Genomic DNA, 16,292 nt, shown 5'->3' on the forward strand with positions numbered 1-16,292 from the left:
ATGACAATACTAATTTTTTGTTTTGGTTGAGTATTTCATAAAAACTTTCTCTTTTTTTTGTTTAAGCAGCTTCTAGCAATTGTCTAAGTTGGCTAAAATTAAGGCACGTTCTTTCCTTTAGGCTCCATATGAGCAGAAAAGAATGAATGTCTTGCCCGATTTGTTGTGCATAAACAATTTTCAGGCTAGAAAAGAAAGCAGCGCTTTCGTTTCTCACCAGAAACTGCCTACTACGGACCATTTGTAACTACAGACTCATGCACGGAAAGGTGTCATTGGTGTCGTCTTCTTCGTGCCTTCGTCCTTATTTACAGGCTGCACAACAGCAGGATAGCAGAAGCATCCTGCTGTTCAATATTATCATACACCTGTCATGAACACATTACTTCGAAACTTGTTACTGACCGTGAGCGTCGAACCCACTTGGCAGGCCTTGGCAAGCCGTCATCTTTAGGTATCATCGAATGATTCTCACTCATCTCCTCGATTGCTTGGAATAACTGGAGGCTCTGGAACGAGTTCTTACTTTCCTCCATGCTCTGGAATGAGTTCTGGGGCACGAATAGCGGTACTGTTTCATAACGGAGGTGACGGCCATCATCATCATTGGTGAAGAACAACATAAACATAACAATGCATAACTAACGCGGGCTGCGCGGGCCGCATCGGCATCGCCAAAGGCTGATTGCATATGGCGGAAAGATTTCGATTGTCGTTGTGCCGGTCATATGGGTTCAGTGGACTACGCCGCGTTTCAGAGTTCTGATCATGTCATTGGATAGGCAGATCACTGACTGTTTCAAGATGAAGAAGCCGAAAAGTTCACCGCCTAAAGAAATGTCAAGCGCTTTGGCGACGCCCAAGCGCCGTTTAGGAAAACCGAAGTCGACTCCCCACAGACTTCGCTCAACGCCGAATGGTAGGACATTAAAGTGCTGCAATTAAAGAAAAATAAGGGGGAAAAAATGCTTGCATTCGCATATTAACAATGGCCTGTCTGCCTTCAGGTTCCAACGAATGCAGCCCGCAGAATTTCCACGAGCAAACGTACGACAATGCCCCAGTTGATCTCGACAACTTGACCGTCGAAGAGTTCCTCTGTTCACAAGATGTCGTTAACAGCGATGTCACTTGGGACTGCAGCTCACCGCGTAACAGGCTGGTTGCAGGTATTAAATACGGCGTGGTTGCATACCTCTCTATCAAATTCTTGTATGTAGAAGGGATACTAAAGTCCCCAAAAGGTCATCAAGGGACTTTAAAGGGGTGTCGTTTTGTTTCCACATCCGCAGCTAAATCTCCCGGTAGATCAGACGTGCAGAGCTTGGTCAAGCTGTTCCGCTCAAAGGTAAGCTCATTTAAAGTGTTGGTATCGAACAGCACCCTCATCTTCGAGCTCAGCGCTTTACTTTTTGTTTGTTTGTTTGTGGTTGTCTCCGGTAATGATATTTTGCTGCGCTTGGCACGTTTCGATCGTACTAGCAAGACTTAATGGCGCTTTCATTAAGACCTTCAATATATGTGCCGACTTTCAGCCCCAAGAAACCAAGCCGACAACGTCAGCGCTGAGCATCATTAGTCCAAACTTTGTCACGGCTTCGACCCTTGGCCATGTTCCGACTCCAAGGTGAATTTGAATCAGTTCATGACTTTGGAAACTTTCGTTTGCATGTTTGCGGTATCCGATGCCTTCGAAGAGAAATCCGCGACAGGCGAGACTATTAGTTGTGGGAGGCTTACTTTTTGAGGGCACCTCAGTTAAGTAGGAAGAAAATCATTAATAATGCTAGTCTTCAACATTTGCAGGTAGTTTTTTTTAGATACGTTGTAGACATTTTGTTCCTGGATATGCTTGATACTTTTTTCAGGACATGTCAGCTAGTTACTATCTGTGATTTCATTGGCTACCTCTAGAGGAACTGCTGGTTTATTCAAGAAATGTAGTCTTTTTGTTTAGATTTGCATAGTTGTGTGTGTGCTGTTCTTTTGAGCTGTAGATGTGGAATCTTCTCTTATTCCTTGTATGCCTGTCATTCTGTCAGCCAAATGACAGAATAAAAACAGGCGTATTAACAGTATGGTTGCCACATCCTGTGCTATAACAGGTTGTTTTTGTTTATTGTACCTCTAGTAAAGCCTCTAGGGTGCTGTTTCTTTCCTGTGGGGATTCCGAAAATGTTAGTATGTGTAGCAGCTTCCATGGCCATGCAAAATTTTAACATTCCAGTTTGTGGTGGGAATAGTTATTTGGTTGCAACTGGCAGGATAGAACCGTATATAGTTTTCTCTCGAGGGATACTTGTATCCTGGCAGTGCTTACCTATGGGACAGGAGCTTGGAGGCTGATGAAAAGTTGTGAAATTAAATTGACATTGCAGCAGGCTGTGAAAAGGAAAATGAGAGGAGTAATGTCGAGAGACGGAAGAATAGTATGGAGTTAATGGTATCCTAGTTGATACCAAGTAGAGAAAATGTTATTAGATGGGACATCTAGTTTAGGAAACAGACATCCAGTGAGCTGTTAGGGTCATATAGTGGCTGCAGCTGGCACTGGGCAGGACTGATTTAATATTACTGGGATAGCCTCTGTCCTACGGTTGGTGCAGCTTTGCTCATGAGGATAACTTATTTGAGTGAACCATTCTTTTGAAGCATTTCAAAGGGCGGTTTCGATCCCGGCCGCAGTGGTCGAATTTCAATGGAGGCAAAATTCTAGAGGCCCGTGTACTGTGCAATGTCAGTGCATGTTAAAGAACCCCGGGTGGTCGAAATTTCCAGGTCCCTTTACTACGGCGCCCCTCATAGCTTGAGTCGCTTTGGGACATTGAACCCCCGTAAACCATAAACCAAGCATTGCAATTTTTTTTTTTGATTGCTGTGACATCATGGGGGAACCATAAATTATTCCTCTCTTACATTCGCTGGTAAATTCTGCCAAAAAGAAAGCTGAGGAACTGCTTGTTACTGGGCCTGGTGTATTCCTGTTGTGTGATTTCTGGGAAGGCAATATGGTATGGGCGATGTGTGGGCTATGAAGGAAGCTGTAATGGAGGGCTCCAAGATTTATTTTTGACCACCTAGGGTTCTTTAGCATCCACTAACACCACACGTCACACAGGCCCTCTCGAGTCTTTCTTTTTTTTTTTTTTTATCTGCCTTCATTGAAGCCCAGCCACCGTGGCTGGGATTTGATCGTGCAACCTTGTGCTTGGCAGGCAGGCTCTGAAGTGGTGGGTCTTGCAGGAAGAAGAAAGGAGGCACGAGGAAGGGAACCAGTGCCACCAGCAGCAGTGCACAGGCGGTCATGGCCCAGATGCAGGAACTGTGGGACATAGTGCAGCAGTCCAAGCAGAACGGCTTCTTGCCAACAGTGGCTGCGAGGAGCGCTCCTCGGGACACTCAAGGTCGGGCTGGCTACTCTGGGCTGGCTATCCCTGCGTTTCCCTTTTTCCTCCTTTCTTTCTCTCTTTCATCATCATTTATTATTCCTTAAAGGCCCCCTAAGTGGGGTATTACATAAGTGGAGGGGGGGAGATCGATAACATTTCTTATGTATTAAGGGTCAGTAATAGAAAAACGAGAACAGGCACTACAATACATTAATACAATAACAATACAAGGATACCATAGATTGTAACAAAGCAAAATTCAAAAACTCCTAAAACAAACTATAAGCAGTATAAGTACAATATTATTAAAAAAAATGCAACATGGACCACAATTGCATAAACTCGAAAGAATAACAAATCACGCAAAGATCAAAGAGATGTAGTTATTTGTTGAGATGGGCAGCAAGTTTAGTCCTAAATTTAAGTGCGTGGTGCTCGGAGGCTATTGTTCGGGTAGTTCATTCCACGCTGCAATTGTGCTGGGAAAAAAGGACCTGTTGAAAGCATCAGTGTTTCTTCATTCTTGCCTTTTTTACATAAACTTTTCTTCTTTCATTCCTTCCTTCATTCTCCCCTTCATTCTTTTGTGGTTGCTTTGAATGGCGACGCTGGAAAAGGCTCTGTATTTGAATTCATTGGCATGTGCTGCTTTTGTTAGTGTGGAGTTGATGATGCTTGACCATTGTTTTGTATACACTGTGCCATTGTTGTCTTTCAAGGTATAGAACCAGATTTTCTGTGCTAGTTTCTGTTTGAAAACCGACATTTTTTTTTTTCTATTGTGAATATTATTCAAGTTGGAACTGGGTCGCTCTCAGCAATTTAGATATGTTCGAAAATGTGATGCAGCTGTAAGTTGGCATTTTTGTGACTAATTTGTTTACAGATAGTTGTCCCTAAAATTTTTTTTAGTAAGTTTTACATTTACTGTGTCTCGATTGCCATGCAAGGGTGTCACTTATATTTTGCAAATGTCACTTTTGTTCTTTTGTTCGTCTCATAATGAAGCAGCCCAGTTGTTGATGAACCACCTTGTTGTGGGGTGTTGAAAACAATAGGCCTGCTGATATATGTTGGCAGTATGCACAGGGAACAAGGTTTTTTTTTGAAAGGGGGAATTTTGTTTTTGTAAGTTGCAGTAATGAGAAAGAGCTTTTTTGTTACCCCTGCTTCTTTTTCAGCGTAACTGGGGGAAGTGAAAAGTCAGCTGGAGAGATGAAATTAGTGGATAAGGTGGTCATGGTGTGTTGCAGAGAGTGATGTTTGGAGAACGCTGAGAGGTGCCTTTCTGCCACAGTGTACATGATCTGGCTGATGATGATAATAACGTTATTATTGATAGTACTACTGGTTGTGTGATTCTGCCTCCTTATTTGAATGCAGATATTTGCACCCGTATGATTCAGCTTCATTCTATAGGTGATCTGTGAAGACTGTGGCAACACGAGAACGCATGTCAGCGTACCGACTTTCACCTCTTTTTGTTGTTCTTTTTTTGTTGTTGTTGGTACGCAACTCTAAAATAAACCAACAAAAATTTTTTGTAAGTAAGTGCAGTTAGTGAGGGCTTATGTTGTCTCTTTCTTTTGCTCTTTTGACATTGCAGATGCTGCAAGTAGCGATATACTGTAAGTGCAATTTCTTATACATCTGCAAACAAAGCATTATGCTGTTAATTAGTTCTGCACTTATTGTGCACAGGCTAGGAGCTGGTGTATTGTACATTTTAATATTTTAATTAATTAAACCAGACAGCTCAGTTCTTTGGAGATCCACTAATAGTTTACTTCAGCTGTATTTACCTCTGCGGATATGCCGTACAAGAACTTGCAAAGGGTGCCAGCATTCTTGCTTAAAACTTAAGCTAGTCATTATCGACCTTTTTATTCTTATGTACTTAATCATAATCACTACACAATCTGGAAATAGCAATGACTCAACTGCAAGTCACGTGGAAGAAGACATCGCATCCCAGAAAGATGGTGCCAGCGTCGCTGCAGAGGCCGTTGTGCCAGTTGAGGAGTCGACGGTTGACGATGAGGACTACGACACGTGGCTGATGGGCGACGAAAGCATTTTGGCTGCCGCAACGCAAGACATCGAGCTTCCCTTATCCGCAAGGTACTAGTTTTTGAAGCGAGATGTAGTGAGGTGGTGGGGTAGGTGCGGAGTGCTGTTGTGCGAACCCGTTGTGATAAGTGCTGAGCTGATATTGTCAAGTGCACCGTAGTTTGTCTCCCATGCTTGCTTTTGCAATTACGGGTGGCGCATTATTGTACTGCTTGAAAGGTTTGCTTGCCATGCTGACAGTACCAGTGTGGATGGGATTTCAGAGAACTGTAGCAATGTGCCTACAGGCGAGGACAAACTTGTTGGAATCGCGGTGCATCTTATACGGGGTCCTGCGTAATGCTATGTAAACAGTGCGAAAGCGAATTCAGTTTGTAGAGCTGGATGAATACTGAGATGTTGAAATGTTTTCAAAGTGTGTTTGCAGCCTACGCGTGAACACACTTGAACAGTAATTGGTTTCACACAGTTGGAAATCGATTCAACTTTGCAGAAACTGTGAAGCTGAACTTTGACCATTAGAATTGCAGTGCATCGGGGCCAGTGAATGTTGTAGTGACGTCGGCAGAGTTTTTTTTGTTTTTTTTCTGAGATTCATTGGATTTCGTTGTGTAGGGTCAATGTGTGTAACACTCATCTTGAGATGGTGCAGCTGATGCAGACTTTTTGTGAGGCTAACAGCAAGTTAGCAATAGTAGCAGCACCTATTTGATTCTCACTGTGCCTTTTGTACTGTGCCACAGCTGTTCCTTATTCAGGACTCGGCCTCGCTGCGGTGGCTCAGTGGCTACGGCGCTCGGCTACTGACCCGAAAGTCGCGGGTTCGATCCCGGCCGCGGCGGCTGAATTTCAATGAAGGCGAAATTCCAGAGGCCCGTGTGCTGTGCGATATCAGTGCACGTTAAAGAACCCCAGGTGGTCGAAATTTCCGGAGCCCTCCACTACGGCGTCTCTCATAGCCTCAGTCGCTTTGGGACGTTAAACCCCAGTAAACCAAACCAAACTTATTCAGGACTCGTGAGCATGCCTGGCGTCATATCCTAGTGCAGTGCATTAGAGTATGTCGCTTTGTTTCCCACATTAAGATAAGGTGGGAAAAGTGTTGGCTGAAAGCAATTCATGTTTCTCACTTGAGAGTGCGCCTGATATCTCTATCCGGGACACTTTCTTCTGGCCAAATAGCCCTGCACAACATCATTTAACTCTTTCCCTACCACGCCCATAGAGCATCGTTAGCCCGCTAACGATAATTTCATGCCCGGATTTCAAAACCTTCTACGTTGCTAATTACCACGCTGCAGATGTAGTTTGTAGGCCAGAAACCAAAATTTTGTTTCCAATGTAGTTTTCTTTTGTCTCACGAGGGGGCACTTTTTAACGCGCTGCGAAGAAATGAAGACGCGGACCTGCGCTCATTGCCAGCCATGTTGCCCGCAGATGACGCCTTCGCCGCTTGACTTCGGAGCCTTCCGCATTGCTTACAGGCACGATGCGCATCTGGCTTGTAGACGGAGAACTGAAGTTTTGTTTCCGATGTAGTTTTTTTTTGCCCCTACAAAACGGCATTTTTTGAAACCACTCCAAAGATGCGGTACCATTGAAGTCGCTTGGTAGCCTCTGCATGCGCGGCACGCGCTTTAAGACATCGCAAATCTCAGGACTCCATTTCGTCTGCGAGTGATTTAATCGACGTCCTGTGCAACAACGAGCCTGAAAATGTTGCAAGGTGCTGAAGATGATTAAGTTTTCACATCGGTGATGATGGAAACTAGCCTGAAACACAGTCGGCCGCGCTCCGATGCACAACGATAGGGTTTACAGTTATTCTTTTGTGGCAACAATACTATTCCAGATAGAAATGATTTTTTTTTTGCAGAGAGTGGCCAATAGACAAGCAAACATTTTGCATATTTCAGAAAATTTTTAACATTTCTTTCTTTTAATATACAAGCGCGTTTTGCAAGTTTTGTTGAATTTTTTTTAAGTATCGTTTTTAGCAAATAAAATTTTTTGTTGCAACATGCAATTTGTTGTTTAAATGTATATTAATAGAAAGCACCTTTATTCAGCTCTGTTTTTAGGTATTGCAATCAATACTGAATTCAGTAGTTTTTACAGAAAAAAAAATGTACTGAAACCTTCTGAAAATGGTCATTTTCCCCATGGTAGGGAAAGAGTTAATATTTAAATTAGCTCCTTAAGGCATCACATTTTTGCAAAACAGTGCATTTTATTAGTCAAAAGTCCACAACAGTTAATTTTGTGTACCATTTTACCTGTGTGTCAATCAGATGCTTTCAGTACAGTTTTTAGGGCAAGCTCATTTTCATGTCCCAGCGGGATATTAGAAGCAAGAGTTGTTTTGGTAATAGCTTGAATGGTAGTTCTACTTGGCAGGCAGTGTGTTAACGGCTTGAATTTCAGGTTTTATTCTCTGCATTTGGCGTTTTTCAGGAAACCTTTCAAGACACCAACTCGTTCAAGCAGAGTGCAACCATCGCCAGGCACCGCCTGTGACGTACCGACGGTTTCGAGCACCAGTTCAGCACCATTGCGCAAGACGCCAACCATGTCATCTCCTCGGCAGCGTCAAGATGGTCGTTCCACACCAAACAGGCTAATGAGTGCCACTCGCAAGTCGCCACGGCTGTCGATGATGTTACTCAACAAGACACCTTCGCCTCTACGTCCTGCGCCAGTCAAGGTCGAGAAGCCCGCACCGGCAGTGGAGGTAATACTTTTTGCTTGCACCGGCTTGCTTCAACAGCTTGGTTGATAACGAAGGCTTGTCTGACCTCTGCTGTCTTTCCGTCAGTAACAGATGGTGGTAGTGCAGGCATTCGCTTTTTTTTAAAAATTTTTGTTCTTTATAAAGTAGTCTTGCTCACTATGTAGTGAACGTAGTAATCATAGAGCAGCTGTGCTTATTGACCAAACTACTGCAGCTCACCATGTAGTAAATTCACTTGTGTGGCCGGTGGTAGATTAATACACTTAATAGTTACTTGGGGTGACATGAAGTGCAGTAATACCTCGTTGACACATTTAAACAACAATGTATTATCCAGGAAAATGTAGGATCCAAACCGGCTAATTTTGAAAAAAATATGAGTGTTGAATGAGGTACAGAGACATTCATTGGCAATTTCACTTCAGAAAAATGTTGATTAGTATTTTTTGGTACAAGATCTGAACAGATCCTTTTCTAGTGCTTGCATAATTCAATTCGTGTTTGGGCTGTCTTAAGTGTGGAAGGAACTTCACTACGCATCCGGTTCGTTGACGTCAATGACGAAAATAACCAAAATCTTTTTCTCGTCATTTTCGAATGCTTCGCCCCTTTGCACATAAGTACTGTGGGGAAGCCATCGTGGCAGCTCTCTGCCCCTCGTCTGGTGGCTGCACGCGTCAAACTTGTCACTCATTGCATTTCGGGTGTCATATGGTCTGCTGACTCATGCAGTATCGCTGGCCTGTAAAGTGTAGGTTCGTTGTCTGCACAAATTTATTTTATTTATTTATTTTATTTATTGGTCAAATGTTTTAGGGGAATCCCCCAAGGTGGAGTAGATTTGTAATAAGGGAGTAATTACTCATTGGCATCCACCCGAGCGCAGCCATACGGCTACAAAGGAAAGCTATACAGCTTTCTCAGAAACTTCGCAGTTAAAGAAAAATTCGTCCTGGTCCGGGGTTCGAACCCAGGACCACCGCTACACCGGAGCAGTCGCTCTACCAATTGAGCTAACCAGGACGGCAAGCTTATGGTAGGGTTTGGCATCCACCCGAGCACAGCCATACGGCTACAAAGGAAAGCTATACAGCTTTCTCAGAAACTTCGCAGTTAAAGAAAAATTCGTCCTGGTCCGGGGTTCGAACCCCGGACCAGGACGAATTTTTCTTTAACTGCGAAGTTTCTGAGAAAGCTGTATAGCTTTCCTTTGTAGCCGTATGGCTGCGCTCGGGTGGATGCCAATGAGTAATTACTCCCTTATTATTTTATTTATGACATACTGCAGGCCGTGAGGCCCAAGCAGGAGTGGATACAGAAACAGATCACAAATTGAGCTATAATACCAAGGTGCAAACAGAACACCAACAGCGGGAAAGGCAAAAAAAAGAAAAGAACACTAACAAAACAAGCTAAAAAATAAGCTTACAGTGGTCACTTATCAGGTCAAGAGCTTACAATGGTTACACACGAAGCTGGTAAGCTGTTCCATTCATGGATGGTTTGCGGAAGGCAAGAGTGCTGAAATAAAGTAGTCTTTGCAAAGTACGGGGTCAGAGAAAGGGGTTGGGAGTATCAGGTTTCTGGTGTTCTGTAGATTAAGATACGGCGAAAAATTTATTCCAAGTTTATGGTTAAATAAAATAAGAATTTCAACCGAAGAAACTTGCGCCGGGACTAAAGGGTCGGTATTGAATTCGACTGCATTAATGCAGAGACGGAAGCAGTTCGATTTTATTGCAAAAACATGAGTCGCATAGCTTTCCTTTGGATTCACTCAAGTGCTTTTATGTTAGTGACAGTGTACGGGTCCCATACAGTGCACGCATATTTTAATTTAGTCCGTATAAAGGTTTCATATGCTAGTCTCTTAACATGAAAGTATTGTATCTTTTAGTTTATGGCGCAACAAGCAAAGTTTTCGTAAGGGAAACGAGCAAGTGTTAGAAATGTGAGTGTTCCAGCTTAAGTTGTTTGTTAATGTAACACTGAGATATTTATATTCATTTACTTCAGTAATTTCTCCTGAACCCAGAAAAAAAGAGCGTTTAAATGGATTAAGTTTTCTTGTAACATGTAGTAGGACAGTTTTTTCAAAGTTAAGTTTCATGCCCCATTGATTACACCATGCGTGGATACTATTAAGAGACCTGTTTAGCATTGCCTGATCGTCAGCTGATCGGACCTCATTGAAAACAATACAGTCATCAGCATACATGCGAATCTGTACAGGTTCATCAACCACATCTACAATATTGTTGCAATATATCAAAAACTACAGCGGCCCGATTACACCATGCGTGGATACTATTAAGAGACGTGTTTAGCATTGCCTGATCGTCAGCTGATTGGATCTCATTGAAAATAATACAGTCATCAGCATACATGCGAATCTGTACAGGTTCATCAACCACATCTACAATATTGTTGCAATATATCAAAAACAACAGCGGCCCAAGCACACTGCCCTGAGGGACACCAGATGTGACCGGAAGAGCGCAAGAATCATCTCCATTAATAGTTACGTACTGTTTGCATTACATTAAATACATCAATACCCAAGCAATAATAGTCTGGCAGTCCTATCAGTTGAAGTTTCTCAGTTAATTTATTATGGTGTACTAGGTCGAAAGCCTTGCTGAAATCCAAGAAAATTAAGTCTACCTGGCTGGCCCTATCCACGACGTAAGCAGTGACTAACTGAGTAATCGTAGAAAACCCTTTCCTAAAGCCATGCTGGTGTTGCGGCATAATGTTATTTTCTTGAAGAAATTTTGAAATGAGGTTAGCCATGATGTTTTATTTTGAACACTTGCGTTAGAAGTTGAAGAAACCGTTTTACTTCATTTATTTCGATTCCTTAGGCACCACCACAACCCCTGGAAGCAAGCTCGAGGAAGTCGTCGACAGAAGCTCTGTTCGAGGATGACGACGAAGATGAGTTTCTTGACCAAATCTGCAGCACCTTAGAGCAGCAGCAACAACTAGACGCCAAAGTCGCAGCGAACTCTGTTCCGCCTCTGTTCAAGGCCCCTGCAACATCTGCGGCCACGTCTTCTCTCGCCATCGTATCGGCATTCAGGTCTTCCAGCAGTACATCCACTACCTCCTCAACGACCATCTCCGTGTCAGCGTCAAAGGCCGAAGTTTCGAAGGGGTCGACTGCTCAGTGTCGTCTTGCAGACTATGCCCCAGTGAAAAAAATTGCCGTACCAAAGGAAATAAACAGGAACACGCTAGTCTCAGCGCGACCTGTAGTGTCCCATAATGCCACGAATTTTATTACAGCATCAAAGGGCAGCTCATATTCGATGGCAAAACCTCTGGCTCCATCTTCGTCGCGTGCAGTGAATCAGAAACCTGTCACCTGTGCCCAAAACTCGCTTGCTAGGTCAGTCCAGGTGGTTCTTCAGAGGTGTGCTCCACCTCTAGTGAAGGCACCAGTAGCTGAGAAGCGACCATCTCCTTCGCCGCATCGCATTCCTATGACGTTGAAGTTGCACCAGAATTCGAGGTCTCCGTCGAGACACACCTCTCTTAGCTCATCACGTTCTGGAAATATGAGTGTGTCTACGACGGCAAGGACTGGCGAGACTGGCCTGGACTTTGGTGACGACGACTCGGATCTGGCAACACCGGAGGTCATGTCGTGGTTGGAGGAGGTTGAATGTGAGTGTCCAACTTAATTTCACATTTACATATTCGTGTGCGGGGCGTAGAGCTTTTTGTTGAGGGAGGAAGTGGGGATCGGAGGCAAATTTTAAAATTTTTTGTCCTACAACGATGAAATTTGGCATGCTTACTTGGAATTGCTCTAAATGATTAATTACAAAATGTTACTAAAATACTTCTCCGGTGATACCAACCTTGCCATGAGTGGCAGTGCAAAGCCAGAGCTATCGCGCGCGCTTGAAAATCAACTATTTTTGCAGAAATTTCAGCCAGTTTTTTTGCTACTTGCGGTCACAAAATCATTTTTGAGTCATATCGAGCCCTTTTGTGAACATGCAGTGGGGAAGAGGTGTGTAGTAGCTCTCATGACCAGCAGAAGAGCACCAAAGAACTATTGCATGGTCTTTAACATTATCACAAAGCACACTAGTTGCATGCACTCCCAGGCACCCTAGGAGTAGGGGGGGGTACCTGTTCTGGTCTCTCAGGAGATGCCCTGGACTCAGCGTGGCAAGCTCAGCCAGGAACCTGCCACTAAGTGACAAAGGACGGCAGTCGTTTATTGCCCAGCTTTTGCCGGTCACAAGCCAGAAAATCGGTCGGAGTCAAAGGTTAGCAAACAGAAACAAGCTTTGTACAGCAAGGATATGATACAGAAGATTTACATAGCACTCATAAGAACACATGCACAGTGTTCTCCGAAACAGTGCAACGCAACATGTAACAGAGGCTGCAATACAAGAGAAATCTTGCAGTTAAAGTGCACTTATACGCGAGCTAGGCAAACAAAAGAGAACACATTTTGTTCACCAGGCAGTGCGACAACCGGAAGGTCACAGCGAAGCTGTCCTAAAGACTGGCGTGCGCTACCTCACAGGTCCATGGCTGGGCGGGTGTTGTTGACCCAGGAGTCATGCGGAGCTCTTGTTCGAAGCTTGAATTACTGCACGGGTTAACTGATGATGCTGAACGTCCTTCATTTATAGGTGCCGTCACATCTATTCGTCACTTTGCACCAGGCAGGCGTACGCATACTCTTAGCATCAATGGCTCAGTCGCTCTTTCACCCTCCAGCCGAGGCACTAGTCGCCATTGGTCATGCATGGAGACGGGTTCCATTAATTTCGAATCGCTTCTTTATGACACAGCGCCGTTGCTTGTGAGCTTGGCGCATGATAGCCTTAGCTGCTTATGCGCCATTAAACACAACACAACACGCCTTTGCTTGTGAGCAAAGTGGAGAGGGCATCGCTCCGCACGCACAAGGTTAAGGGCTCTCCATGGGTAATCAGGGGCTGTTTCTCCAAGCTTCTGGATGCTTCTATGGCGTGCGCAGGCAAGATTCCCTTCTTGCAATGAATTATTACACGATGAATTATTACAAACTTGCCCAGCTGTCCATTCTTTTCCAAATGCGCGCCGTATTTTGTGACAAACATCATAAAGACACTGCAGATATCACCGTAGAAATCAGTGAACTCTGTATTCACTGAAACAAACTGATGAGCCTTCAAGTAAAAATATACATTAACCTCAGAGCAAAATAGACAGGAGAACCAACTCTGCTAAATAGAGCATGTGGCTAGTGCTTTGTGGGTCTGGTGAAACATTCCCACCTCATTGGCTGTGTTCTGGCCAAGCATTCTTGTGCTGTCATTGAACATGTTGATCCTGTTGCTCGCACCCAAAATTTCATTTCAAAGTAATCACAACAGGTGGTGTATTGATTTAATTGTGACTGCAAGAGCAGTGGTGCAAAGGGAAAGCCTGCTCAAAGGCAAGTCAACGAGGGAAGGGGAGCTGAGGGAGAGAGCAGAGGGAAACAGTGAGCTCACGACATCAGCAGAACATTAGTGCCATGTGTCAAATGCATTGTTGGTTTTCTTGTGTCTTGCTCCGTGACTTGAGTTAAAAAATAGGAAATTCTGTCTGTTGTTAAAAACCAATGTGCACAAAGTTTTCTGAACACTAAAGCTAGTGGTGCATATATATATACCGTATTTTCCGGTGTATAAGACGCGTTTTTTTTTTTTCAAAAATCTTGCTGGTGCGTCCTATACAAGGGTGCGTCTTATATGCGAATTTTCCGGTTTTTTTTTGCGAGTTCAGAAATTACTCAGGTTCATGTTCAAGCTTTTTTCACCGAAAAAATATTACTACCAATAACGCGGTTGTAACATGGTTAACACTTCAATATGGAGACCGCCGTGCGCAACTTTTTTAGGTAGACTTTATCATGAAACGGCGGGGTTGACCACTTCCGGGATCTTAAACGCGCGGCCGTTTCGGAGGCCCCAAGCAAAGGTAATGTGAAATGCCAAAAGATGGCGACAGTCGGGCTTCTCGCCATTGTCAAGACAAGCCAAGAGAAGCCGATGTTTTTTTTTTAGTCACCCTTTGCAAGTACGTAGTGCGAAGAGAATGCTTCAGACGTGTTGCCTTTTCGATAGCGCATCCGAAGATGAAGACTTTGAAGGTTTTATGTAAAAATAAATTGTTATGGACATAAAGAGAGTTCTTTCGCTTTTTTTTCTTTTGTGCTAAAACGTGGGCTGGTATGGCGCGAGTGTTGCCTTTTTCGATCACTTAGCGTTGCTTAAGAACTTCTCATATGTACGGTGCATTTTGCGATGGTCGCAAAAGCGTGTTTAATTAAGCCTCACTAGCCTAACTGGGTAAATTGGGGTGCGTCTTATACACGGGTGCGTCTTGTACACCGGAAAATACAGTATATATATATATATATATATATATATTGGGTTGCTTCTTTAACAAGGAAGATGTTATTTCAGGGCACTCATTTGGCAATGTTTGGTCTATGCCACTTGTTTGTACAATATGAACTGGCGGGCTAGTTGGTCATGCATAATTCATAGTGAACCAGTGCAATGGCCTTGTGCCGTTGCGCTGGTTCAGTAGTTGTCTTGTCTGTGACACCTGCATTGACATTGCTGACAAATTTTTCACTGCGTACTGCGCACATTTACTCACCCAGGTTGCTTGCTTCTTTTTCTTTTCCTTTGCTGTAGCGCAACCAGCACCCGTGAAGAGATGCACTCCTGAAGAAATCGCCAAGAAGCGAGCGGAAGCTCTTCAGCGACGGCGTCTGAGGGAGCAGGAATCAAACAAGTGGAAGGGACGCCTGCGCATGTCAAAGTGAATGAACGCCACTGAATTGGTGGAAGTCCGTCGTGAAAGAGTGTAGGACCATCGAGGACTACTGGCAGAATCCTCGGGGTTTGTGCCCCTCACCAAAGTGCGTTTTGTGGCCCCTGTTGAAGTCCTGCTCTGACAGCGTGTGGACATTCAAATCTCCGTGATCATGTCTTCGACACGAACTTGACTTGATGGGACCAGGCTTGCTCAACGTCCATCGTGTGTGCAGCTTGTAGTGTGGACATTCATTTCAGGAGTGCTCAGGGAAGACATTCCTCTGCTATGGGAACTGCGTTCCAGTTCTGTTGTCAGGGTGCCCTTGTGTTGCATGGTTGGTCAAGCTAAACTGTTTGGCTTGTGTGCCCCGAAACATCACAGAATGTGTTCAGACTGGTCAGAACAGTGTCCTGCAGAAAGATGGAATATTCAGTCCACCTTCTTGTTCATCAAATGTTGTAGGGATGCATTCACCTTGGCAACATTGTGCTGCTTGTCTTGAAACATTGAACATGTTGATTTGGTTAAACACAGGAAGGATCCTCCTTGTGTTATGCACAGTCTCTCGAGTAGCATTCTAGGGTTGCCTATTTTCAATGGGCCACTGAAAATGTGTCTGTTCTCTACTTTCGTGAACAGTTAGAGCTGTTTATGGTCACCACTTGTCGTACTCAACATAATCTTCGGTCAACAAGAGTGGAATATGCAGCAGTGTAGCGGCAGACTGTCTGCCATATGTCATATGCAAGAGGCGCCTCTGGAAAACTTGTTGATCGTGGCATTGCTTAAAGTTTCTAATCCTTAGTTATTTGCGTCGGAAATATATCTTGCAGTTGTAGGACACAGTTTTGGAGACTAGCGCGAACTTACAATTGCGAAGTGGAGTTATTATGCATGTCATTGGGAGTTATCTGAGTTATCTGTGTTATGCTAGCAGCATAGATTGGTTTTTCTCTGTGATGGGAAATGTTATTCAGTAGGAAGAAACTTCGCAGAAAAAATGCATTTGTTCTAGTGCTGATTGGATTTCAAAATTAGTGGTTCAGGATCTTCGTGTTTTTCTTGTTAGATAATCTCTACTGTTGTAGATATTATGGACCTGCAGCAGGTGTCTGGAGTATGCACTATATATTTTGTGAAAAAAATATATATTTGGTACTATAAAATCATGTGGAGTGTTCTTGCAAGTTTTTCAAGTATGGTGTTGTTGCCCGCGCTCATTGGAGATGTTGCTGGTGAGTTTATGAAAGCAAGTAAACCCATGCTACCAAATCGTG

General features: G+C 43.8%; 1 protein-coding gene across 2 annotated transcripts; it reads left to right on the forward strand.

Moving 5' to 3' along the window:
• The first annotated feature begins 469 nt into the window (after positions 1-469).
• On the forward strand, positions 470-16,274 carry LOC149331612 (uncharacterized). Of its 2 annotated transcripts, none has more exons than XM_089556787.1 (10): positions 470-919; positions 1,008-1,169; positions 1,293-1,348; positions 1,536-1,627; positions 3,244-3,404; positions 4,996-5,017; positions 5,319-5,510; positions 7,914-8,190; positions 11,055-11,859; positions 14,901-16,274. In XM_089556787.1, the coding sequence occupies exons 1-10, from the start codon at positions 769-771 to the stop codon at positions 15,020-15,022; spliced, it is 2,040 nt and encodes a 679-aa protein (XP_089412913.1). In that variant the 5' UTR covers positions 470-768; the 3' UTR covers positions 15,023-16,274. The 2 variants fall into 2 exon arrangements, with proteins under 2 accessions (XP_089412913.1, XP_089412912.1); XM_089556786.1 differs by having other exon boundaries at positions 475-919; positions 14,892-16,274.
• Positions 16,275-16,292: the final 18 nt, after the last annotated feature.

Source organism: Amblyomma mixtum, chromosome 8 (assembly GCF_055824585.1).
Source record: "Amblyomma mixtum isolate Tamu chromosome 8, ASM5582458v1, whole genome shotgun sequence".
In the NCBI taxonomy this organism is placed as follows: domain Eukaryota; kingdom Metazoa; phylum Arthropoda; class Arachnida; order Ixodida; family Ixodidae; genus Amblyomma; species Amblyomma mixtum.